Below are 27,389 nucleotides of genomic sequence, written 5' to 3'. Positions count from 1 at the left end.
TACAATTAAAGTGTTTTCTTTTAATTAAAAAAAAAAAATAGATAAAAAAGTTCACATATAGTAAATTTTATTTTTACTTATCATGGCATTATTTGATATGGGACAAGAAAAAGTCAGACGCGCTGCTTGGAATTTTCTCATATAAATTTTTACGTTCACCCTCCAAACCCAAACGATTAAATTTGAAACTCAACTGGAGGCTTTATTACAGTCACGTAAAAACAAGTCGAAAATAGGTGACTTCTTCACAACTCACTTTTATCTTCAAAGCTTAATTCGCAGACTTTTCTCGCTCGTTCATTTTATTGTTATTTGTAACGCACAAGAATGATTAACGCGGTCCAATATATTTTTATTGCATGAAATATAAATTCTAAATTAAAGTAAAGAATATTACACTCTTGAATTCGAGACCCTTTTTCTCGCTAATTTTTTTTTTTTTTTTATTTTATTCCTACCGTCAGATACAATTTTTGGAGTAAAAAATGTCGCTGCAATCAGGCGTGTTTATCGATTATTGAAGTTTAAGTATATAACCGTGCTATACGTCTCTATATAGCGCGGATGTTAAATAGATCATCAATTGACGCGGTTGTATTCTAAAACTGTCCACGTTAAAGGCGCGTTTTAAAAGAGAACGTGCCGATAGTTTTCGAACTGCGAGAAACGAGGAACAAACACTCGTCTCGTATGCGCGAACGTATACGCGGCAACTTTAATAATTTAATCTCCAAACGGTTTTTATTTACGCCGGAACTGTAAGAGCGTCCGCGACACGCGCGTTCCAATTTAATTCGGTTCAAACGTTCGCGATAATACCGTCTAAATTTTGCGTGAAAATTTTGCGAGAGACAGAAACGTCACGAACATCCGGCACCTTACTTAGGGGTTGACATCGTTCCCTCGACATCTCGTACTTGAAAATTCGCTTACCCCGCCGGAGATAGCTTCAGCGAATATCGCGAACAGAAATATATATCTTTCCTTCGCTCTTTCTTTCCTCTCTCTCATTGAGCAACCCGCTTACGTTCCGCGCGCGTTCGTGCATGCGTGCGAATAAGTTCTTCCGTACACGTGTGCGCGCACGTACTCCAGCTGTCCGTCAACGTCAGCTTCTCTCGCCCCGGAGAGCGGAGCGCCGTCTCTAAGCGCAAGTTAATAATGCAGGACCGTCACGGAATTCGGCTGAACTTTATACGTGACTCCGCGCCGCGCGCCGCGCTTCAGCCCGGGTCACGACCCTACACGACCCATCCTGTCCGATATCTGGGGCACACTTGAATTTTAAACCGCGTTATTGCGATTGCCGTGTCGCGCTCGATTAACTCTTCTCTCTGCGCGACGGGCCGCCTCTCTCGGCGCAGACTCCCGCGAAATGTGTTCAATAGTAAATGTCAACCTGTATGTCATCGGTCACAGAAGCTGCCGCGCGCGGCTAAAAGAGCTCTCTCTCTCTCTCTCTCGACATCGGAGGATACGTGTAACTCGGCGTCGCGTAACTTTTCATGCGATCTTTCTTTGGAAAGAGATCATATTGATCGTCCCGTAAAATTTGCCCTTAAAAGATCGATTAAGTTTCCTGCGTTCCAAAGTAGCGAGGTGACGTTAAGAGACATAGTGACGTCTGGTAGACGTCATTATGTAATTTTTTTACGTCATATTTACGTCATGCAACTCGGGTCATATATTTTATATATATATATGTACCTTAGAGGTGAAGAATCGTATATCTCCATTATTAGAAATTTAGAGAAAACAGGATTTAAAGCTCATTGTCTCTATGAAAATTTCTAATACGACTTTTTCTGAACATTGTGTCTTGGGAACTAGTAATAATAGACATAAGATCATTTATCATTATATAATTTAAACTCTTGATATGTATTGGAAAAATATATATTAACTCTAATTTTGACAAGAACTGGAAATACGATTCTTTAGGGTACAGATATGTATAACGCTATACATATCTTTTTTACAGAAGAAAAGTATATTGGAGTATACATGTTCATCTACACGCTTCTACATGAAATCGAATCTCTTTTGACGGTTTTACGCGGTCAGAACGGTAACAGTGTGCTAACGTAACGTGATACGACATGTAAATTAATATTTCCGATAATATTAATGTTCTCTTCTCTCCGGGAACGTGTTGCCTTTCTGTCGAAGGTCCACGGCGGATATCAACTTTTTTAAATATCAAAGGCCAGAAGCTCCTTGTATCGACTAACGAGCGGAGACGGTACCTACGCGGGCTTATATGTACGGCAAATGTTAATCAAGGAGACGGAATAATTAACGCGGTATCGATCGCGAGAGCGCGGCTTTACATCCGATTAATCCGTGTGTACCTCCGTGCTACTCTATTGCCGGACAAATGTAATAGTCCCATTATTAGACTTGTTAAACATTATACCGTTAAGGGAAGCACTCGGAGATGTACGATAATAATAAAATATTCAGTCGTATTGGATATTACACGAAACGCGCAATCAAACTTGTCACGATGCACATATAATCTCGTATGACGAATACTATTAACAACGTACATCCGGTTGTTTATTAACCATTACAGCGCTGTTATTGTGTTACATAGTTCTATGTTGCGACCAATGACGAGGAACATCTTGAATGCTTCTTTAAAATTGCTCGTAAAGAGCTATTGAAAGAAATAAAAGAATCTAGCATCAAACGACTCTTATTAGGAGCTACTGTAAATTTCGACAAATAAATAATTCTAACAAGGAGTTTCAAAAAGTAGGAGTACAATAATCGGGAAGCTCGAGAGGAGCCTCTAATTACCAAAGCATATCAAAAGTGTCGAATACGCAAAGAACTATTAAATTATTTCTCGATATAGCCGGTATCCGTTGAGAGCTTAATTTGAAATACGTTCTTGTCGATAGAGATCCCGTAATACCCTCTTCCAGAAATGGGACCACCGATAATTGAATCAGTGATCAAATTAAGTCAATACGTTCAAGGGAGGGGAGAGGAATACGACTTTTGCGACTCTCTGTAGACGTTTAGCGACGCTATAGTTATTACGCTGCTCTTACTATCAATCATTCAGTTGCAGAGCTCACATCCGGAAGCGGACGAGAACGAACACGTACGGTGCGGCGAGGAGGATGGGGGTGTACGTGACGGGCGTAATCGGCGTGATTGTGTTTTACATCGCGGTGCTGGCCGTCGGCATATGGGCTGCGGCGTTCAAGAGAAGGCAGGCCGCGCAGGGCCATCTACAGGATGACATGATGCTGGCGAACCGACGCCTCGGCCCCCTGCTCGGCGTTCTCACCCTTATCGGTAATTGTCACCCAAGGATCTTCACAAATAGAAGGAAAAGATAAATAAATTTTGTAAGATCGTTTCGTTACGCGTTGCGCGTTTGATGACAATTCCGCGTTCGGATGATATTGAGACAAAACTCGCTTTGCGTTAATTAAAATAGAAGAATTTTCCTGCCTGATTTTTTTTGCGAAAGTTAATGTTCTCGCTCATGTAACAATGAACGAAATTTGTTACGAAAAAAGTTATGCGTCTATTTATCGCACCAGACGCGTGACCTCGATTAGAATGAACACAGACCTATTATGTGGATTTCCTGCTTCGGAACGTTTCGAAAGGTCAAGGATCAATCTACATGACGTTGAAATTATGGATATTATTAGAGAACGATGAAAAATTATGCCTACAAGCTCTATCTACGAGTTCCTCTACGACTGATTCGAAGTCAATTTTTGCTCAACGAGAATTTGATTAAGTGCTATTATTTTATACATTTTCTTCATTCTCGACGTTTAATACATGTCGTGCCATCTTTTTGTGCCGCTTAAAAAAAATGCATAGAGATATTACTGAAAATTAATTCCCGATTTCGTGGATGGAAAATCTATAACTTTAAAAAATTGCTGCGGCGCAGACGTCAGCTTCTGCAGGCATTGAAATCACTCCGCGGAGCTGATAATCTGTCGCGAGTTGCCGCGCCCGAGAGAAACCGCCTCTTTTCCAAGTTCGTTATATCCGTCAGACTCTACGAAATTATCTCGCAAAAAGCACGACCCCGATATCGACATGTGTCAACCGCCTTGCATTGTAAAGTGTAACGCCGTAAAAGGGAACATTGGTTGCACCATGCTTGTCTTATTCAAAATTAATTCTCGCTCCGCGCTCTCCGATATGTTTCCGGGCTTCACTATCTTAATCTAGTCCCAATTTTCGAGAAGAAAGACCTTTTATAACTTTGAAGTGGATTTCGTCTCGTTTTCTTCTGATCCACTTTGCTTTTTACGGACTACTCGCGCACCTGATAATCTCGTTCCTCGTTTTCACTCAATCGTTTCAAATTTTCTCATTGGTCTCCCCTGCAATGAATATATCTCTGCATTCTCCATTACCGTAATGACCACTCCGCGATATGCATCCGTAGAAAAACGCGATGTCAAGCACACCCCCATCCCTCCTCCTCTGTCCCTCCCAATTCGTTTATCTTTCCCATTTCCCTCCCGTTTTTCGTATAAACGGACAACGAGATAGGAATAATTTACCATGCATTCGCTTCGCTATTTATACGTGTGCAGCTTACGCGGACAAAAAATTCTGCCGACGTACTTTATTGTTGACGTAGCAAATCCCGACAGTTGTCGCAATACATGAGAATGAAAAGGTTTAATTAAGGCAACCAACGTATATATTCTTATCAATAATAATTTCGTAATTTCCTCTAAAAAAATATCAATTTCAAGTCAACAATTGAAGGGATATAAATATTTTTGCGACTCACCGTTGTATATGTGCAGCGACATGGGTCGGAGGAGCCTTCGTCAACGGGACCGCCGAGGCCATGTTCACGAGGGGTCTAGCCTGGTGTCAAGTGCCTATCGGGTACAGCCTCAGCCTGATTTTCGGTACGTCGCACGATCTCCCGATTCGACCTCCGTAAACCCAATTCACTGGAAATGTCAAAAGATACTTTAAAACAGAAAATATCGCGACTATAACGATCGTAAAAATAGAACTGGTTCTTGAATAATTAAACCGCAAGTGAGTCCTTCCTCTTAATTTTTCACATTTTCCTTTACATCATCTATCGAGTCCGACCTCGCTCTATCCGCGCTTAATCATTTTGATAAACGTCACCTTTCCAAACGACGAATCATCGCAGGTGCCCTGCTCTTCGTGCGCCCGATGAGGAAGGCCGAGTACGTGACGATGCTGGATCCCTTTCAAGAACGATACGGCGCGGGCGTCGGAGGCTTGCTCTTCCTTCCGGCGCTCTGCGGCGATCTATTCTGGTGCGGCGCCGTCCTGAGAGCGCTGGGAAGCTCGCTGGCGGTCGTCGCCGGCGTCGATCCGAACATCAGTGTTTGCGCGTCCGCGCTCTTGGCAGCCATGTAAGGACAACGCTTTAACAGAGACAGAGGATCCCGTATCCGTCCGTTCTTATTTCAAGTCTTGAGTATATATCTTAAAATGCTAGTACAGCTTCGTAATTGATTCATAATATATCTTGAGATTGTATTTAACCTTTAACTGCACGCGGGCGAGGTCTGGTTGAACCTCAAGCACTATTTGTTCCGTATTAGAAGGGGACAGACATACGATTTTCACACTCAACATCATGGTGGGCCATTTCACTTCAGATCAAAAGTGCCGACACGGAGTGGACCTACTTACTGACTTATACTGCGCTGCAGAGATCCCATCTGTGATTATTATACTAAAAATAACGCGTGTACTTAGGGTACTTACTTAAGGTTTAGACCTTAAATAAGAACGATCTATAGGAATACCGGCCCAGGGTGACGCTCGATGCGTAACTTGGCGAGACCGAATTACAAGCGAGACGAGAAACGCGAAAATCGGAATGTGCTGCCTTTCAGATACACGGTCTTCGGCGGGCTGTATTCCGTGGCGTGCACCGACGCGCTGCAACTGCTGTGCATCCTGGTGGGTTTGGTGATAGCGGCGCCGTTTTCCATGGTGCACCCCGCGGTGTCGTTCGAAAACAATCTGACCACGAAGGACTGGCTGGGACACGTGAAGAATGAGGACCTGGGCGAGTGGGTGGACGGTATGCTGCTGCTGGTGTTTGGCGGTATACCTTGGCAGGTATAACTTATTGATTCTTCTGTGACTTGTAAACGACGTTGAAGCTCAAATTGTATGTATATATATAGCCGAAAGATTATCCGTTTGAGAGACTTGAAACGAAACGAACATGCAGCTTAGAGCCTTGCGCTACTATTGCAAAAAACGTCTCGTGTGACATTTGAAGAAAATTACTATATAAATAATTATAGATAATCTTTGTTTATTTTACTTATTTATTAGAAGGTAATTTAGTGTTGTAGCAAAAATTTGACACACTGTTTATACATTTTTCCTCTTCTTCAGGGTTACTTTCAACGAATCCTGAGTATCAAGAGCACTTCCGTTGCGACGACTCTATCAATCGTCTCGATGTTCGGTTGCCTGATACTCGCGGTACCATCGGCCGTAATCGGGGTGGTCGCACGTGCCACCGACTGGTCCATGGTCCCGGGCTACAACGGAACGTTCACCACGGACGACGGAAACGCCGCGTTGCCGATGGTCCTGCGGTATCTCACGCCCCAATGGGTGTCTTTCGTTGGTAGGTCCTGGTACATCCTCAAATTACTTCCGCTTTCTTTCTCTCCGATCGTAAGAGGAACATTCGAATTCACTTTTTGCAAATGCGTTAATCTCCGAAGGTCTCGGGGCGATCTCGGCGGCAGTAATGTCCTCGGCGGACTCCAGTATACTCGCCAGCAGCTCCATGTTTACCAGGAATGTCTACAAACTCACGATACGGCCAAAAGTAAGCGTAACTTACGCTGATTAACCGACAAACGATTGGCGCCAACAAACGTCATTGAAGCCTCGTTTTCGTTACAGGCGTCCGAGCGCGAGCTAAACTGGGTCCTGAGAATTTCCGTAATCGCGGTTTCTATCCTGTCCACTCTCGTCGCCCTCACGGTCAGCAGCGTTTACTACCTTTCGTAAGTAAACACGTTTCTCTTCATTTTTTTTATGGCATGTATCTACTTGCGCTATGTGTCTATTATGTCCCGATAATTTTCGCAATGACTTCGCGTACAAGCGAATTTGAAAAAAGATTAAATTATTTTTAAGTTAATAGTCGGTAGAAAATTTTTCAGCTGCATCTTGTTCACTCAACTTCGTCCTTTTCTTAATTTTCTGTTTTTATTTTTTGACATTACTTTGAGTGCCTATTCGAAAAATTAGTTCGCTTGTTAATTACGAATTTTAGATCTAATAATTGTAACGATCGATGTACTAAAATACACCGCACTTTTGTTCGAAGGTACTTGTGCTCCGATCTCGTCTACGTCGTTCTGTTTCCGCAATTATTAGCCGTTATTCATTGGCCTAGTATGGTGGATACTTACGGCTGTCTAGCGGGCTATTTCATCGCTATCGTCCTGCGTCTCGGTGGTTAGTTACAATTCTTAATTATCAAACATCACTCAAATAATATAAACAACACAACAAATAAGAAATGTCACACAATGCTTAAAGACTCTTTTCTCTCTCTTTGTTCTATCGTTTATATTTTTTAGATACATTTTGAATTTTTATTACTTAATTACTTAAAGAATTGAAAAACATTCTTAACTTCTTGCAATTTTTTTAATATTTCTTTCAAATTCTTTTAATTTTAAGCGTAAAAACGTCTTCTCAGATAACTGAAATATCCTCTAGAAATCTACTAGGGTTTCATAAGTAAACGCGTGAATGCTTTCAGGCGGTGAAAGAGGCCTCGGCATACTTCCGCTGATCGAATATCCTTTCTACGATAAGAGGACGCGCACTCAGAAGTTTCCCTTTCGCACCGCCGTCATGATAATCGCCCTCTTCACTCAGCTCTTCACCAGTTTCCTCGCCAGAACTCTGCTCGGAAAAGGATACTTTCCACAATGCTGCGACGTGCTGAATATCTACTCGCCCGGGAAGTCCAAAGAATCGTCGGGCGTTGTGCAAAGCAGCTCCGGCGCCGCTCTCATGGATTCATCTTCGGTAATTGCGAATTGCAAGTTAACTGTCCTTCGCTTCACACTTTCAGTCAATCGATGACACACCCATCTTTTCAGAAATCGACGTCGGGCATAGACTCCTGCGACGGCGTCGGCACATACGTTTATGACGATGAAAGAACCTGCGGCCACGAGGACGCGACCGATCGTGGCGACGGCGACGCGATGATCGTCAGCAATCTCGCCTCGCCGAAAATGAAGAACATCGGGACGATCATGCCACGTGCGAACCACAATATGCCGAGTCAGCAGAATCTGCGTAGCGCGGTGCCGACGCCGGCGCGGCACGTCTCCATGGCGAGTCCGTTGTACACGCCGATACTGCCGCTACAGAACGACGCGTGCAGAGATCAAATCCTCGCGGTGAGAAATCTGCGCAGTCCCACGATCGGTCCCCAGATCCTCTCGCCCACCCGGTCGATCGGGATCCCGGCGACTCCGATCGCTCCGTGCGCTCCCTCCTACGCCAAAGTGGGCTGCGAGCTCGGGCCGAGCAGCGATAAGACGCGGAACAACGACCGGATCAGCATCGTCGACAGGAGCAACATGGAGTATAATGCAAACGCTCAAGAGAACCCGCCCGCCAGCGTCGGTCCCAGAAAGTGCGTGAAGGGGGTGAAACTCGTCGGCATGGAAGGCGGCACGCTGCGGAGACCGTCGCTGCAGGTGAGCGACGACCTTCACGAATCGTCGCTTTTGTGAAGCCCCGCGACAAGTCGGGCCGCCGTTTCATTTTTGCGCGCATTTTGTTTTATATCTTCAGTTATCTGTATGAGTTATTTTATTAAATTCTATGTATTGGTTTTACGTATGTGTATGTTTGTTTATTTATCAGCGGTACGATTGTCCATCAAAGATGACGAGGTCTCAGGGGATTCCTTAGAGAGTCCCTCGCGGAGAAATCTCGGATATTCCCCCGCAGCATCTTCCATACGTAACTTCTCCCCATGGTATTTAATCTTAATACGCTGATGAATTCTATCTTTGTTGATTTATACTGTTTTTCTCCGCGTATCGCGGCCTTTTTCGTTGAACTTTGAGAGAAAAGGAATTTATTAGCAACGTGCTTGATTCTGAAATATTTTATTGGCAGTCGTCGATAGATGTAGAAAATTTATTAGTTTCTTGTCTAGATTGCTTAATTGAATTTTACACATTTATTTTTACGCCTATGTTTGATTGCTTGGCACAATTGTTCGTCAATAAGAATAGTGAGGATTCGGAGGATTCTCAGAGAATGAGACCCCTGAGAAAATCGGGGAATCCTCAGAGAGATCCTGCGCGATCTCGCAATCTTGGCTCTTGGAGTATGTATTCAAATAGATTTCCCATAGCTTCCGGTACATAGCTCCCATGAGACGGCGTTTAGTGTCGCGAGTCCTCAGAGCACATTCTCGCCGACACCATCAGTGGAGCTGGTCAACATTCTGGAGAGGAGACAGAGCAACGGCTCGTTCGGACCGGGATCCCTGTCCCCCGTGCCAGCGGCGGGAGTAGAGGCATGCAAAACCCACGGAACCGCGTCTGAGGGACAGACCGGGAACGAGCATTGCAAGATAAAGAGAGGCATCGTGCGACATCACAGGTATCTATGAGGGAACGAGCGAATAATGCAAATTAGAAAAAAAGATTCCAGAATCTTTACTTTTTTCAATCTATACCCCTTCGTATTGCAAAGAAAAATTACGTCCATCGCGTTGGGAATTAAATACAAAGATTGCAGGATCAAAGAAAGAGATATTCTTATGATATTGTAAACTACAAAAATTCCAAAGTCTCCTTTCTTCTTCACTTAATTATAAAATTTCTAAATCTATAAATTAAAAAAAAATATATATAGCACATATATATAGTATCATAAAGAAGAATTACATTATATAATCAGTATATAATTGAAAATTATTAATTATATGATATAAAATAGAAGTACAATGAAAATATTATAATTCTCTACAACGCGACGGGGTGCTGTTGAAAATATTTTATAGTGAATTCGTAAGAATTGAATATCCACTGTATAAGGTCCGAATTATCGAACACTCTCTCCGGTCATTCTCTCAAACGTTTGCGCAGCTTCAATGACACAGGCGACCGATCGTTGACGACGCTCGCCAGACAACCGAATTACCCGTCGATGCCGCTGAGGCCGGAGGATTGCCGTATGACATTAGCAAGGAAGGACAAGCGCCTGGCCACCATCGGCAGGCACTCATCGATGAACGAAACGGAGCTCAGCAGTCACACGAGTAGCATGATTGTCAGTCCCACCTTCAGCATGTACAATACGGCCGCAAAGAGCTCTAATTATTTCGTCACCGATGACGAAGCGATCAGCAGGTTCTAAAACGGAGTTCCTAGGATCTCCAGAACCGAAAACGATATACTTGCAAACACTTAAAATGCAAATGTCGACATCGGTACGTTCAGCTGATGCAAAAGATTCCGTCGTTTTTTCATTCATCAAATTATATCATTTTTTTCAGATAGGAGATAGAGAGTAAAATTAAGAGTATGAGATTTTGTAAAAAAAAAGGGCACAGAGAAACATTTCTCTAAATGAAAGGAATAAGAGCAACGATGATTATTTGGATTGACAACATTACGTATAATTTCATTTTCGAATATTATATTTGTCATATAGAACAAATCTCTCGCATCAGCTATTCCACTGTTACGTCCCTCTTCTAAAACACACTTGGAGAACGCGAAACAACAAGGACAATCATAAAACCCGCCCCTGTCACTCTCTCAGCGTGCTCAATCCTGTAATTCTGTTCGTTATACGATGGATTCTATCTAGAACTATCACAAATTTACTTATATATGCAGAAAAAAAGATATATGTATATATTGAGAGATTGAGTCTCTCAATCGATGAGATGGTCAGCATATGCCACTATGTTAGTCAATAGAATTTATACTGAGAGTTTTGTATTACTCGACTCGATTCAAAATGCATTGCACACTCATACATTTGTGATAATTTGCGTGCTGCAATTTCTGTTACTATTATGTTATCGCATCTCACTCCCTGGTTTGAGTAATATTCATTCATGAAGAACCAAGTTAATGAAAATATTTTATAGTCTTATGAAAGTTAAGAGCAAAAGTTATTATTACTATCAGAATTGGACATACGACATGTGTGAAGCTAATTGATCTTAAAAATAGAAGTACATTGAAGTCGATCAGTACACATTTAATTCTATCATATATATGTATATGTCTTTTATTCACTTGTTTCTGAATAATTTCTGGATAAAGAGATGTTAAAATTTCTTGCCGCAGTTAAGTGAAATTACACAACGAATTGTTAGGAATTCAATTAATATAATTATAATTTTGTAATCTTGGAAGTAAATCTTTTTTAATTCGTTTTAATTCGTTTTACCATGCGTGCGTATGTGTGCGTTATTTATTGTGCGTGTCTTTTGATATTTGTTGTATTTTTTATGTACGTGGAAGTAACTCGTTCCTTTTTCGCAATTAAGTAATTTCTTGTTACGCTACTTTGACTATATCTTTCTTTCTTAATGACACTTTCTTAATTAATTAGGAATTTGTACATTACACTATATATATATATATATATATATATATATATATATATATATGTGTAATGCGAGACTAGAAACAGCGTTTTATAGTTCATAGGACCCACTTACCAATTTTCAGACTGACAACCATGTACCAAATGAACCAAATAGCTCGTAGCTGATGTAACCAATTTTGTAAATCACACATCTCCTACTTCGCAACATTCCACTTAAACTTAAAGTAAGACAAAATCCAATGCGGCCAATCTATGATTTTGTTAAGAAACCAAGAGGCTTGGCTAATTGGTAATGAATACTAAATATTAAAAATTTTTGTACATACGCACACCCGATACGTATATACCCGATGTATATACGCGTACGCGTAATCGAAAAGGGTTTCGATGCATTTGTAACAATTTTAATATGAGTTAGTTAATTACTAGTACATAATAATACCTTAAGGATAGACATGCAACACTTATATATTCGAACATCTTAAATTACGGTGTCAAAGACGAGAGAACTGGATGAAAAGCACTCGAACGATTCTTTCACAGCATACAATTCCGCGTATAAAACTTAATCGATAAAAATTTAATCAATAAAATCTCTTCGATAAAGAGAAGGGCATAAAATTTAGAGCGGTACATCACGTGAAATAATTTCAAACAATTACAGCATAAACGATAAACGACAAGCTTGACCAAAAGCCGAATAATTAGCGAAATAATTCTAAACGACTGCAATGACCGTGGATGTTTAATATAAGTGCCTCATACTGTTTTGATCAATTATATTTCCGACGTTAATCGAAATACTTATATTCTATGCTTATGAAAATCAGCACATTTCAGTGAATTTATACATATCTTTTTTTTCGATTTCTCTCGTTTCTGAACGTTACACAATTCGGCGTTATGTTAAAATAAATTTGTAACGTCTACATGGCGCCGAGTATAATATGTATTACCATCAGAAATTGAAATGAACGCATTTACTATTTCTCCTTAGTTTAGTTCGAGAAGAAGAAAGAAGAGATATACGATCCGATAAGCGTGGTCGTGAGAGAAAGCGACGCTGCAAGCTCCGCCAAAGCAGATCTCTGCAGAGCTTACATCGTTGATAATAAACGGAACGTCCAGAGAGTGTCACGTGAAAATTTACGATATGCCAACAAGAAAGTACGATATTTTTCCACCGACGCGATATATCCTAGCTCCGTAGTATTGTACAGCACAACACACAACTAATATATTGTACAAGTGTAGTTACACAAACGCGGATTACTTGCGGTTAATCTGCGTTACATTAGTGAGGAACGTTCTCCTCAAGCTCAATAATGTATCTAGAAGAAATGAATACGAACGATAGAGTTAGAAGTAATCACCTGATACATATAAATAGCGGGACACTTTTATATCGCAAAAGAACTTCGTAGATAGCAAAAATACCTTTTCCATCATCCAGGCCGTTGGAGAACACATGAATTTATGCGTGATGTAAATATTTGCTTATCTCTCGTTATGTTATTCTTATTAATTTCACAGGTAGAGATTTATCAGTATTGTAGACATTTATTATATCGTAGACAAAGCAGCCGAATGATTAGCGAAATTTCGGCTGCAGTTTTGTTAATATTTATCGAGCAAAAATAACGTAAAAATAAAGCCAAAAGAAACTTGCGGGAGATGATATCGTTTCTAAATGCCATTCTCTCGCTGATTTATACCTTTCTATTGTAAAATAAGCATTAAATCTTAGGAACTAGCACAAAGATGATCGTAGTTACTTAAAATGAGTGAGACTTAATTCATACTCGAATCGCGCATCTTTAGACTCTAAACTTTTGTAAGACGCGCACTTTTGTAAGACGCGCGCGTTGTAAAATATAGCGGAGCGAGATGAACATCGAATACCTGCATCAGTATTATTAAATTTAAGAAGACGAGCATTCGAGACTTAAAATCGACTCGTGAAGAACTCAATGAAAGTCCTTCATAGTGGTACTTAATTCTTTAAGGTAGAATAATTCATGATTCGATGATCGCACGACGCGCGTTCTTTTCTTCTAAGCATTTCTCCATCTCTTGCAGGATTAACTACATTAACTCTAGTCTATTGCAAACATTAATATTTAATAAGGTATTAAAATTAATTAATTAATTAATAGTAATATCAAGTAACTTTTATGAAATACTTGACGCTTCACTGTGAATTCGTTTTCTTTACTAAAATTCGTATAATATTTAAACTTCTCAAGTAAAGTGATGCCAAAGGATAAAATGACGTCTAATAAACGTTACTCCTGTTACTTGGATTCCGTAACGTTTTATCATTTCTGTGATATAATTCTTCATGTTTGCGTATGAGGTAACTCATGATATTTATATATATGCCACCTGTATACATATTATATATATCTTTTTTCTCCGGAGACTTAAGCATTTCCTCGATCGCGTGCGTATGCGACCATCGGATCCTTTTGTAAGAAATACCCTTTGTAATGTACACGTTTATACCTATGTCACGTATTACACGATATACTGTTAATAAGTAGTTAATAATAAGTTAATATATAACGACAAGTGTACTCATCTTCGAATAAATTACGCAATCGATATATATTGAGCAACGTGAATTATGTGCCAAAGCGTAAGATATAAAGAGATTGATACGTCGAGGAGGATTCAACGCGAAAAAATGTCTAAATCACTTTAATTTTAGAGTCGGCCTGAATTCCGATGCTCGAAGAAATTTATATATAAAATTATTCGCAACAGCGAAAACAGCAACATTCGACAGCACTAACTTATGAATTAATTGAAAATTCGAACCGCTGAAACCGGTTTCGAGAAAAAAGCGCTTAAAAACGCTTTTTACTAGTAGCGTATACGACAAATGTATTATTCATCTTCGGATAAATTACGCAATCGATATATTGTGCAATGTGAATTATGTGCCAAAGCGTAAGATAAAGAGAATTAATGCCATTGGCCTGACCGCGCCGAGAATATACGTCGAGAAGGATATTCAACGCGAAAAAATTTCTAAATCTAATATTTATATCTAAAGTTATTCCCGATAACAAAATCAGCTGTGATATTGAATCCAATCCTTCTTTGATTCAATAATCACAATTTTTTCTGAAGCTGGGAAGATCAAGATCAAGATCAAGATTTTAAAACAGATCCGTTGAAAATCCACAAAATCTTTCGAAAATATAATTTAGTAAACCTAAATGAAATTTGGAAAAGCAAACCGAGTTTACGATTAGCTCCTTGAATCTTTTTGGCGAACACGGTCAGCTAATGTACAAGTTAGTCACATAAGCTCGCCTTGATATAAGAATTGTTCATCATTAAGATCGACAGAAAAAAATAAGCATTGACGTCCGATATTTGCAACGAAATTCCGGAAAGACTTTCCTTCCGATTTTCACGAAATTTGATGAACATATCTCAAACGTCGAGACTACATTCGGGATATATTCGAAAGGATCTAATTAATTCAAATAAAGTTTTGATCAAGATAACATCGAAATATAAATGTTTTGCGTAAAAAAATACAAAATGCATGAAGCGTTCCTGGATTAAACATTTGCTTTAATCAACATTTAAAATCTTTCCACGTACAATATATACTCATTTATAAGACATTTTTACTAAATCTCATGATAATCGGAGACCTTTTCGGAATTTCACCCGATATTTGTTTTAGATATTTTTCGTCGTAGTAAATCATTCGCATTAATGATAGTCTCTAATGTTATCACAGTATATTTGTCATGATCGCAATGACTAGGATAATAATCGCTGTAATGAATGATGTCGCTCAAAGTGCCGAATAAAGGAGACGAACGCAAGTCGCGATAACATATTTATTCAAAAGCATATGTATCTTACAATAATATTCTTTATCGTACAATATTATGCTTTATACTTATTTTTTTAACTTACGCTATCTCACCCATATTTTCGTCTTTTGATATAAATTGGTATACAATTATGCTCTCATATGCGGTGAGAAGGCTGTCAAAATTTTACATGTCAAATTCCACGTGTCCTATCATAATTTTGTTAAAATCTTGCTTTTAGAAAAGTATATTTGCAGTTATTTTATTTTTATTTTCTCTCAAATAAATTGTTGATTTACTACTCAAGCTGAAGAACATTAATACGATATCTTGAAACACTCGAAAATTTACTTGGCACCTCTTGAATCAGAGTTTTCTCTTTTTCTATTGTAAAATTTGTTTCATTAAAATAAAACTTTGGGAAAAGTACCTATGTCGGATAAGAGATATTTTGTGATAACGAGCCCCGGTCTCCCCTAACATCAGCTCTTCTTTCCTGTTTTTCTTCTTATTACTAAGTTTCCATACAATTAATTTTTGTTTCGCCCATGAAAAGTCTACAAATAATCTCAAATAAATAAAGATAGGCATTAAGAGTGAGAAACATTACACGAATTATTCTGACACTCATCAATTATATGCTTTTTGTGTCATAGAATCAGAATTTATTCGCATAAAATGTCTTAAAGTTATCTTAAAACAATACCTTAAAGATATCATAAATAGGAACATAAGATGTCGTACCAGAGATATCTTTCTAACAATTTAATAAGATATCTTCAAAATTTCAAGACAATATATCATAATACTTTCTAGGACAGATATAGAAATGTGATGAACGCGTTTTATTAAAAATAAAGATTATTTCATTCGATGAATAAATCTCGAATATTACCAAGTTCAATGAGTCTAACAGCGTTATAATTTCGGTATCAGAAAATATTCAGTTATTTGTTCAACTTTAATCTTGCAATAAGACGGCAACGCGAGTTGCCGCTACACAACAATGGATTTCCGGAAATCTCGAGTTCTAATATTCGATAAATGTCTATTTACAAGTATGCAGTACAAAGTTTTACAATATTATGTAAATGTGTATGTACACATGTGGCAAAAAAGTATTCGGGTTCTTTTGAATTTTTACTTAATAATTTTACCTTATATTTTTTGCTAGAGATGTGAAAGAATCCTTATCGATAGGAATACATGTATATTGCATTGATGAAACACTTTCGATTAAAATAAGCTTGATGTAAAGATAATAGTTATAATATCAACAGAAATTTAATCAAAGTTCCATAGTGTTAGTTATGTTTTAGTGAATTATTATCTTTCAATAAGGGTAAAATCAATCGAAAGCTCACGATTCAACGCGGTATACATTCCTCTTGACAAGAATTCTACAATATCTCTCTTAAAACATGTTCAGGACAATTAAAGGAATACGAATACTTTTGTGAATCACTGCATTGCTCCAAGATAGACGCTATAGATACATTCGGTCACTCGCAATCATCTCTCTTTCGCTTCGTAAATATAGGAATTTGCAACAGTATGCGTTCGCAGGAGTGCGTAATATGTACTTCTTACAATTACAAAATTTTTAACATCTCAATAATATCAAAATCTCGAGTTGAAAAACTCCGTATCAACGATACAAATAACGTAAATTGTTTATTATTTTCACCAATGCTATAGAAATGTTAATGACCTGGAATAAAGCTGGTAATCTAGAGTAACTAGAATAAATAATTAGGCTCTATCAGAACTCGTCAATTGTTTTATATTAATCGTATATTTTATTTTCGTTATTTTGTTCGCTTTACAAAATCGCGATTGAAAAGAAAATCGTCTGCGAAGAATATGTCATTAAAATTAAAAGCTAATCCTTTATAGACATATGCGCAATGTGACGGACAAATAATATTATGTACAATACTGCTGTTACAATGTAAAGTACAAATTTCAAAAAGATAATTTCTTTAAATATCCTTGATATATAATTACTTTACTTCTTCCATACTCTATCTTGGAGAGTATACAAACGTAAATGTATTAAAAAGAATGAAAGTGTACTCATTATTAACTGAAACCTTAATGGACAAATGGACAAGTATTGAAATTGACTTTTCTTTAGCGAAAAACTCAATGCAAGATCAACATTTGGTGCAACGTTTCAATCGATAATGGATTAAAAAGCCTTGACGATTGCAAAATATAAAAATAGTTCGCAATAAAAAATATATATAAATGTAAAGAAGTGATAAATACAGTGTCGCCAAAGAAAAATTTACTTAATGTAAATATATTTATTTATATTTATCACACTGCTGAATTTCGTATTATAAATACCTTCCTGAAATTTCGTTGCCTTCAAATTTTATATTACAGACATTTTAAATAATGTATCAAATCTATAAATCTCTCCAATGAAAATCTTAATAGTACTAAAATTGTTTACATAATAACAACAGCATTAACAAATCGCGATAATGTATTGATATTAATTATAATGTATTTTCTAATGACGTATCTTCTAAGTATATATAGTAGATACATACAAAGTCTTATTTTGGAGTAATAAAATCTCTCGTAAGGAATCAAAGAAAAGGCGAAGCGATTGATTCTTTGTTTTAAATAGAATCAACTGCGAAATCCTATTTCATTATAAAAATTCTTTCACTTATTCTTCAGTAGAAGTACGTGCAATCGCTAGAGACGTATGTTCTGTTATTCGCTCGAACCACTTCTCGAAATACATATCCGGTATTATTTTGTGCTAATCTCGTACTCATATACAAACGTTATTGTTAACAGGTTGCTGTACAAGAAAAGAATATCAACCATTTAAAATTGATTTAGATGCTAATACTAGTCTTTGTATTTCCGAGAATACTCTTCAATTGTTGCACTTGATGCGAACGGTATTCCTGACATATAGGTACTAAGAATAGTTTGGTCATTCTTTTAGCAATTTAACAATCTGGTAACATAAAAATATTTTGCAAAGTATACTCTGCTGGTGAATGAACACTTGTATACAGCACCGATACAATAAGAGATATTTTAATTTTTGTTGAAAATATAAATCATAATTGTGGCACTTGTTAAAAATAATCGTTTACAATATAAATTAATATCTATATCGTCTATAAATTTAAATTGTTGGTATTTTATCTTCTTTAATGACATACAAAATCCTCGCAATTTATGATTAAGTAGCAACTAATTATAACAATAAATTGTATCGTTTAATCAACTTAGACAAATAAAAATGATTATATATCGTTTCTAGATGTGCTGAAAAGATTGGTCAGAATATCACATAAGAGCAATTGTTAAGTTTTCGTGTCTAATTCAGACAAATAAATTCAGAAATATCTCCTATTCAGACAAAAATGCATTTATATACATCATTAGCGGAACAAGAGCTCATAAAAACTATACTTCGATTGCATTCAATCAGAATCACGCAATCAAAATGTCAATTAAAATGGTACAGAATTTCTCTTTGTCGGTTAGTGACTGTAAGTGTTCCTGAACTTCAGCGTCTTTTTTTGTGCCGAGGATGTAAAGAAATATGAATGTCACTGACGGTTTACGCTTGAGGTACATAAGCAACGCGATTGTAATGGCTGCGGGCTTCGTGCTTCGGCGAATGCTCATGTAACGTGAATTCTTGCACCGAGCCGCACTCGAAGCCTGGACAGTATAAACAGGCGTAGCGATCCGGATTCTTCGAGGTCTGGTGCATTGTGTTCACGGGAACAAGCATAACATTATCCGAGCTCGTTGGTATCATGTTGCTCGGTGACAATAGGTAAGACTGACCCTCCTTAGATAATACGTATTGCATAACGTTATTACCAATATTCATCTGTTGCTGTTGCTGCTGTTGCAACGGTTGTTGCGGTTGGATTTGCAATTGTTGCGTTTGTTGCTGCTGTTGGAATTGTTGCAGTTGCTGCGATTGTTGTAGTGATTGTTGCAGTTGCTGCTGCTGCTGCTGTAACTGGTATTGCAGATGCTGCTCCACCTGTTGTCGCAATTGTTGCTGTTGTCGTAGTTGCTGCGGTTGTTGTTGCTGTTGTAACTGTTGCAGCTGTTGCAGTTGTGATTGCTGCAGCTGTTTTTGAAATTGTTGCTGCTGCTGAGGCTGTTGTTGCAATTGTGGCTGTTGTTGCACTTGTAGTAACTGTTGAAACTGTTGCGGCTGTTGTTGCAGTTGCTGCGGCTGTTGCTGTTGTGGATATGGTGGCGGAGGAGGCCTGGGTGTTTGATAAGCAGTTTGTAAGAACGGTTTAATTGCTACGGTGCCAGTACTCTGTTGCTGTTGAGTAAGTTGAGTTGATTTCTTTAATGGATGGCTAACATGAGCCGGCAAGTTTTGATGATAAGCTGTCTTCTGCGAGCTATGCGGCGTAGCACTGACATTGTTCAATGGACGCGTCACTTCACGAGGTAGCGTCTCTTTCGGTTTTGATACATCTGCAATCGTGTTAGACTTGCCCGAATGCAGTGGCTTCACACCGATCACTTGGTATTGTCGAGAGTTGGTGGTATCAATTACTCGGATGGGTGCACTCGGACGCACGGTGATGGATGGAGGCACGTTGGCGGTCGACGCTACAGAAGAAACGGGACAATCCTGGGTCGATGTCGTAGGCACGGATACCACGGGATTAATCGGTTTCGCCGGCCGGGCTTGCGCGTTATCGGATGAAGATGTTTGACCATCTTGCTTGCCTTGACGAGCCAACTGCATGTTGTGTATATGTGTACATGCCGGCACATGTCCTCTCAATTTGAGCCGGGATTCGAACGACATACCGCACAACCGGCAGAAGTGATTATTTGTGAGTTCCGCCAAGGACTTGACGCGCAAAAAGGACTTTGGCACGGAGCTCATGGCGTTCTTCGGCAACAATTCTTTCGAAGAATTCGCGTCTGACTGATCTACACAATTCTCGAGAGTCTTATTTGCATCAGATATCTTGTCATCCTTTGAATTACTCACATTTGTGTTCAGCTGCGTGTTCGCGGATTCCCTCGGAGTTATTACGCTATGTCGGGCATTTGAATTCGCACTTATACTCACGTCGTTCGAGGTTGATGCGACTGCTGAATCCGCGTCGTTGGAACGTTGTATTTGCTCATCAGTAACAGCAGAATTAGATGTTGATTTCGCGTTCTCTTGCGTATTCGGACGCTTAATGGAAGGCGTGCTGTCGATATTTCTCGAAACCGAACTCTCTTCACTTTCCGACAACACTATCGTTAGGTCCTCTTCCTCTTCAGAATCATCATCACAATTCCTCAAATTGCTGTTGTTACTTCGTCTCGACTGCGTGACTACGACATTGGGCGAGGGAACTTGTACAGGAACCTGCGAAACATTCTTGGTTGCTTGTAATTTTTTATTGGAGCCTACTGATAATTCTGACGATATTACCGCCTCTTGTGCGGGTCGATTCCCAAACAAGATTTTCTCCAGCACTGATTGAGTCAGCTCTTCTATTTCGCGTGATTTGCCGTTCACAGTCTTCTCAACGTTGAGATCGTTGTTGAAACAACTCAAATCCATATAAGGTAAATCGTCTCCAGCAGCGTCTTTTTGCGGATTCGTAGAGTTCAGGTTACTGATATCGCGATAGACTACCTCGCACGTGATCGGCATCTGTTGCATTTCGTTGTTGCTCCTGTGCACGCTCGCATGCCTCTGAAACAGATCGATACTATTGTAATGATTACGGCAGCGGGAGCATATATAGTCCTCCTGCAGCGCAGCATGAGTCTGCCAATGTTCCTCGAAGCTCTGCAAAGATTGCCACATGGTTGTGCACACTTTGCAGATATATACTTTCGTTACGGCGGTGACAGCCACGCAAGTATAGTGCAGATGCACATCGCGTTTCTGCGTATGCTCCAATGAGTGCACTTCAAAAGACATCCTGCTGTAATACGTCTTGTTGCAGAATCCGCATATCAGCATAATTGGTATTTTAGTGAATGTGATCGAGTTCGATGATCCACTACGAGGATCGGCAGACGTGGTAGTGGCGTTTGGACAGATCATCTTGTGCGATTTCAGAGCCTGCAATGTCATGAAGGGTGTTCTACAATCTTGACACACATGGTCGGCTATCTGCATATAAAGCTCTGGCAACTGGTCATTGTCGTTGTCCGTCGACCGAAACTTAATAAGTTTCGAGCCGATGTTGGAAGGCCTCGGGAACGAAAGACGACTAGCCAGGAATAACGGGTTCTTCGCGTGATTCTGGAAATGGTTGGTGAAGAGCTGTCCGAGACCATAAAAGATCACCTTGCATATGTTGCACCAAAAAGTCGCCGTGCTTGCGCGATAGAGCCGAGAATGCATCACCAAGTGAAGGCCCAGCTCCTGGACAGAGTTCAGTGTCTGCTGACAGTTGACACAGAGCAACGTGGACTTCCTACTGGTCCGTCGGTTTTTGTTACAGAGCGTGCCTTCCGCAGACAGCTGCGCACAGTGCGCCTCGAAGCAGTCGAAGCGTCGAAACAGCGTCTGGCAAATGGTGCACAATAAAACTATCTCGATCTGAACCGGTGATTCGTTGCTCGTCTTGGGCCTGTGGCATTCGCAGATGGTGAAGGACTTCGTCGATTGTTCCGAAGACGATTTAGCGACACACGTTCTTACTTTCTCCGCAATTTGTACATTCTGCTCGACGTTGTTCGCTAGAGGTGTCGACTGTCTTTGTGAGTCTCGTTCTACAGTGTTTGCCGCCGACACATTCGAAGCATCGCTTCTTCCCTTAGTTGCATCGGGCTGTGTTACTCTTGAAGCAACAGGATTCTTCGCGCTTGATTTGTTTGTATTTTCTGATCTCTTCTCTTGACCATTGACACCGTTTTTGGCTACTTCGACCTCTTCCGTAACTGCTTCTACCAAATTTTCTCCTATATCATCGACCTGATCGTTATTCTCGTTAAACTCTTGCGAAGTAGCATTTTCTCCTACATCATCGACCTGATCGTCATTATCGTTAGACTCTTGCGATGTAGCAATCTTAATCTTTTCAATCGACGTGTACATACTCTTGAGATCGTGGGCCATATGCTTAAACGTATGCCGAAACAATTGATAAGAGGTATCAAAGACCTGTAAACAAATAGTGCATCTCCGTCTTATTCTAGAGTTCCTCAAACGATTCAATTTCACATTCTTGGATTCTAAACTTTTCGCCCTATTTGACGAATCCAGTTTCAGATTGGACTTTGACTTCGTAGTTGATTTAGCCTTGGTTTTCTTATGTGGCATCTTGGAACGTTCGTGGTGCGTTTTGACGACTCTCGATGATAACGAGGAGGAAGAAGAGGATGAGATTTCCATGTCAGAATCAACAACAGATTTATCCGATTGATGCGAACTACCTTCTCCATTAACAGAAGAACATTGCTCTTGCGATGTCGACGGTTTCGACTTTTCCAAATTTTGACTGTTCTTATTCACGACTGTTTTGTCTAACATCGAGGCTTCCTCAGATTTCGATGCATTGCTAAATGCCCGCCTAGCTCTACGTGTATTATGGAAATTGGTAATCAACATGTGTTTCACCAACTGTTCCTGATTCTCGAACAACTCGTTGCACACGGTACATTTGTATGTCTGGTTCCTTCTGCGTAGTGACCGTTCATCGCCGCACATGTTTGGGATTATCGATTTTGTAGATATGCCAAGGAGAATTTTTGATCCAAACTTGATCGCTTTACGAGATTTCCGTGTCGTGTTTGATATCTTCTTGCTCGAATTTAAGAAAGCGTCTGATATAGCAACGTCTACCTCTTTTGCGTTTTTACATGGGCTTTTAGAAACAGTGTTTTCCTTAGATTGAGTAAAGTCGCTATTGGAGATGTTCTTTTCAACATTTGGAAAATTCTTACTGCTGACTGATGACTCGGGCTTGGCTGTGTTACACTTCGTCGGCTTTGCTGAGACTTCTGTTTGTTTCTTCGGCGAAGCGAGTTTTCTAGGAGATCCGACCAGTGTACTGTGTTTTGGGGAAGACGTAGATGTGGAAGGCAAAGTAAAAACACTCTCACATCTTGCAACCACCGATTTCTTCGGCGATTTTCGCGAAATGGAGGGTGTTTGTGATGTTGACGTTGACTGCGCAGAAGTGGTTTTCTTTTGCGGTTTTTCCGAGGTCGTAATTTTGCGAAATGCATTTCGCCATATTTCTAAACGCTTCTGTGACGAAGGACCACTCTTCTCGGACGTCCCTGATGATGATGAAGATTTACTCCGATTTTGGATGAACTTTCGGTGGATCTTGAACGGCACATCTTCATCGCTGTTTTGTGCGGTTTGAACGTCTGGAACAAAAAATTGAAATTAACAAAATCGTATTAAACATAAATTATTATTTAAAAAAATAAAATTAAGTAAGATTACTTTGAAGAGACGTGTACCTTTTATTGAACTTTTTTCTGTAAACCGTGATTTAAATATTTCGTTCGTACTTTGTCTTCTGGACAAAGTAGGACTTGTATTATTATCTTCTGCGGTATTTTCTGCGTCTATTGGTATTCTCTGCGTACTTCTCTTTTGTAAGTGCGCGTGTCTATACGTCTTTGACCTACGAATTTTATGTTGGTTATTAGAATTTATCACAAAGGTCACATATTTCTTCGTTAAACGATCGACCTCAGTCGCCGAATATCTGCCATCCTTGGAAGAACATAAAGTATCCAGATCTATCATTAGAACTCTAGGCTTCTTGAACAACTTATATTTCTTCCTTAGCTTATTCAACCTTGACTTTAGCGCACGGCGTCTTTCAACGTTCCTAGATAATGGAGAATCCTTAGAAATAGGAGGCTCTTTTGTTTCCAACAACCCGTCTTCTTGCGGCAAAATTAATTTATCTTGAGATTCTAAAGTTACCAAATTTGGTACTAGCTCCAGTCGGTCCAATTGTTGTTCTTCTACTGGTTCAGATGCGGTAATATCCAAAGGCTTCGTTTTGATCTCTCGCCACTTGATAACATCCTCATCTTCCATTTCTTCCAATCTTGTTAAAATAACCCGAGCCGATTTAATCTGTATATCCATTTCCTTTTTATCAATCTTTTCAAGAGACAAACTAGATTTACTCCGATTATTATCTTTGTTATCTTTATTATTATTATCAATCGCTTCTGCATTACTTACAGATGAATCTTCATCATCAGATTCATTCGATATTCTTCGACATCTTTTTTTTACGAGTATCTCTTCAATTTCACTGTCAGATGAAGTATATTTTCTTTTAAATTTCCATTCATCCAATTGATTTCCCTTCACTCTTTTGGCCATAAATTTCAATTTTGAATGAATCAGTCTTTTCGTCGCGTTTGCACTATTTGAAGACGAACACTCCGACAGATAGGATGTGTTGCTGTGCAAACTCGGCTCTGCGTTCTTGCTATTTGGTGACAACAAAAGTGAAGGAGTGGTATTTTTTACAATGGTTCCATCATCAAACATTTTGCCACTTTTCCGATGAAATTCGTAAGGTAAAGTACGTGCGCATACATAAGTTTTAGCGGCATACGAGTCTTCTTCTTCTTCTTCCTCTACTTCTTTCTGCGCTTGACTCGGTGATGAAATGAAACTTTTAGTCTCGCTCTGTGCATCCTGCTCATTCTCCTGATCTCCTTCGGATAATACTTCTACATCATACGATTCGTTCAAGGGTGCATTTTCTTCATTTTCTCTATCTTTTGACAGTATCGATATATCTTCGGTGGTAAATTCCATCTTTTGGAATTGTAGAGATCTCGAAGGTATAAAAAAAGAGGATTTTTTTCGCTTTTCGTTTTTCTCAGATCGCCCTTTTGTACAAATCTGTCCAAATTTCCATGAAAAACGTCTTTTCTTTTTAGCTAAATGCAAATGTGTCGGCAGCTCTTCCTCTATCTTTGCATTTGGTAAACGCGTAAGTTTTACCGAAATATTTTTTGTCGTCACATTATTGGAATCTCTCTCTTGGGTTGAATCCAGCGTTAAATCCTTTGTTTGCTGCGTCAAGTTCAAACTCGTCTTCGTTGAAGTACTACAACTCGGTGTCGCATCAAACAGTTCCTCGTCGGAGTCCATCTGTAATATATTTAGTGTAAATTATACGTCTTCTTATAAAATACGCATTATATCTTGCATCAAAAGTGTAATAGTAATCAAACTGTTTTCTCTAAAGTCACTAAACATGGCAATTTTTATCAAACATGGAATTTTGCTCTTTATGGACATAACAGACGGAACATTGTCTTCGGACACTTTGAAAGAGGCAAAAAAAGACCTTTCTCAGCTTAAATGTAAATAAAGTTTAAATGGAATAAATCATAATAACATTTACTTGAACTTTTTTGTATCTTTTGTACATGGAACACATTACTTTTACACACAAACAATTAAACTGCAGCTGCGTTACGATATTCACTGCTAGTACTACAAATCTATAGTGTATGTAATGGCCAGTCTACAATGAGTCGTTAGTCGTTAGTCAGATGTCGGAAGAGAGTCGGAAAAAGTCATAAACGTGTCATAAGGCGATCGGAAGTCTGTAATCGGCAATCACATAATCGATTGGCCAAACGCCATCTCTTACAATACTCACCGATTACAGGCCTCCGATTGCCTTCCGACATCTGACTAACAACTAACGACTCATTGTAGACTGGCCATAACATATATCGGAACGCTGCCTGTATTATTGCATTAGTTAACCTATATTCAAAGTCTACTTACAAACTTGATTAAAATATTTTCTTAGTGTTAATGACCTTCGGTCTGAATTTACAACCAAGGTTAATCAATCTATTAAGATGTTAAAGAAAATACTTATAAGCAGGATTGGAATGCGTAGCTAGAAATACAACCGAGCAATTGACATAAAAACAATCAACACCTTACACTCTATTTTGTAAAAGCAAAACAAATCACCATTATTTGCTACCTTTCATCACAAATCTTTCATCACAACTCTAACTATGCAAAAACCACCAAAAAATGTCGGCAAATTTTGTTACATTAAAAGGGATACATTTAAAACTTTTTTGCTCCATGTAAGGAACGTAGAAAAATCCACCTCACTACTTCCAGGGGTTAGAAAATCGTATTGTTATTTACTTGCAGCTTCCTCATAACCTAAAATGTGATCGATATCTCGACGTACTGAAGAAAACTGACTCGAAACTCGCCGAGGGATCCATTCGTCGCCGATGAGTCATGCATTATTCCTGCGTTAACTTATATATTGACACATACTGACTTCCTCGATAAATCACCCAATCGTTCTATTCACTCAAACTGGAACAGAACATAGCGCGAACGCAAAAGGCACAAGAAAAGCATAAATTGAAGGAGAAAATGGGAGAGTAAAGGCTAAAAAAAACAGGCCGTTGTCTTTACTCACTTGTTCGAGCTGCTCGACGTACAGATCATACAGGTTAGCCGACCGTAGCGGCTTTTTCTCGCGCGCTCCAAGACACAAGACACAATGCGGCAATGCGGATTAAGCGGAGTCCCACTACTCCCACTTCGCGCCTCCGCGTCGTCTGGTCGAGATCTCGAGGCTCAACTGGCTCAAGCGCGGCGCGAAGCTTTCCCAGCAGGCGTCAACGACGATATTTAGACCGCTCCTCTCCTCGCGCGCAGCTCAGGTTAGGTTAGGTTAGTTTATACCGCGATGACGACACGTGGTGCGTCGTAAGTGGCAAAGTGAGCCGAAGTGAGTTTTCTCGATACGTTGATCGTTGACCTCCTTGGATTTCGATCGCCTCGAATCCACCGCTCGCTCGCGACTTCAATTCGAAGCCTTACCTCGTCGCGAATGACGCGAATTTGTTCGTTCGTTCGTCTTGTCGCGTGACTCCCACGTGTTCGTTGCTCTCGTC

General features: G+C 39.4%; 2 protein-coding genes across 10 annotated transcripts in view; one reads left to right on the top strand and one right to left on the bottom strand.

Annotated features, from left to right (window-relative positions):
• LOC139812250 (high-affinity choline transporter 1) overlaps nucleotides 1-15,496 on the top strand; it is an 18,604-nt gene extending 3,108 nt beyond the window's left edge. For 2 of the 4 annotated variants that reach the window (XM_071776944.1, XM_071776946.1), the window contains exons 2-13: nucleotides 3,074-3,309; nucleotides 4,803-4,910; nucleotides 5,168-5,396; nucleotides 5,886-6,114; nucleotides 6,400-6,637; nucleotides 6,738-6,844; nucleotides 6,922-7,025; nucleotides 7,352-7,482; nucleotides 7,793-8,064; nucleotides 8,139-8,747; nucleotides 9,416-9,666; nucleotides 10,155-15,496. In XM_071776944.1, the coding sequence (XP_071633045.1) occupies nucleotides 3,132-3,309; nucleotides 4,803-4,910; nucleotides 5,168-5,396; nucleotides 5,886-6,114; nucleotides 6,400-6,637; nucleotides 6,738-6,844; nucleotides 6,922-7,025; nucleotides 7,352-7,482; nucleotides 7,793-8,064; nucleotides 8,139-8,747; nucleotides 9,416-9,666; nucleotides 10,155-10,425 (2,727 nt within the window). In that variant the 5' untranslated portion in view covers nucleotides 3,074-3,131 and the 3' untranslated portion in view covers nucleotides 10,426-15,496. The remainder of the gene's footprint in view (nucleotides 1-3,073; nucleotides 3,310-4,802; nucleotides 4,911-5,167; nucleotides 5,397-5,885; nucleotides 6,115-6,399; nucleotides 6,638-6,737; nucleotides 6,845-6,921; nucleotides 7,026-7,351; nucleotides 7,483-7,792; nucleotides 8,065-8,138; nucleotides 8,748-9,415; nucleotides 9,667-10,154) is intronic. The other 2 variants (XR_011731840.1, XM_071776945.1) reach the window with 2 other exon arrangements.
• LOC139812244 (uncharacterized) lies at nucleotides 15,484-27,228 on the bottom strand. Of its 6 annotated transcripts, XM_071776934.1 has the most exons (5): nucleotides 26,909-27,228; nucleotides 26,537-26,802; nucleotides 26,242-26,310; nucleotides 23,925-25,593; nucleotides 15,484-23,828 (listed from the first exon to the last, which is right to left on the bottom strand). In XM_071776934.1, exons 4-5 carry the CDS (start codon nucleotides 25,591-25,593, stop codon nucleotides 19,072-19,074), a joined length of 6,426 nt encoding a protein of 2,141 aa, XP_071633035.1. In that variant the 5' UTR covers nucleotides 26,242-26,310; nucleotides 26,537-26,802; nucleotides 26,909-27,228; the 3' UTR covers nucleotides 15,484-19,071. The 6 variants fall into 6 exon arrangements, with proteins under 6 accessions (XP_071633035.1, XP_071633034.1, XP_071633033.1 ...); XM_071776933.1 differs by lacking the exon at nucleotides 26,242-26,310 and having other exon boundaries at nucleotides 26,623-26,802; XM_071776932.1 differs by lacking the exon at nucleotides 26,242-26,310 and having other exon boundaries at nucleotides 26,683-26,802.
• Nucleotides 27,229-27,389: the final 161 nt, after the last annotated feature.

Source organism: Temnothorax longispinosus, chromosome 4 (assembly GCF_030848805.1).
Source record: "Temnothorax longispinosus isolate EJ_2023e chromosome 4, Tlon_JGU_v1, whole genome shotgun sequence".
Classification (NCBI taxonomy): domain Eukaryota; kingdom Metazoa; phylum Arthropoda; class Insecta; order Hymenoptera; family Formicidae; genus Temnothorax; species Temnothorax longispinosus.
Note: the sequence above shows the minus strand (reverse complement) of the source record. Positions and strands in the feature narration are given on the sequence as shown.

Bases quoted from the DNA above. Each gene is read 5' to 3' on its own strand.
- LOC139812244 (XM_071776932.1), bottom strand. From the start codon at position 26,727: ATGCATGACTCATCGGCGACGAATGGATCCCTCGGCGAGTTTCGA. The intron at 25,594-26,682 runs GTCAGTTTTCTT...AATATATTACAG, and splicing joins GATCCCTCGGCGAGTTTCGA to ATGGACTCCGACGAGGAACT. The intron at 23,829-23,924 runs GTACACGTCTCT...TTTTTGTTCCAG, and splicing joins AGAAAAAAGTTCAATAAAAG to ACGTTCAAACCGCACAAAAC.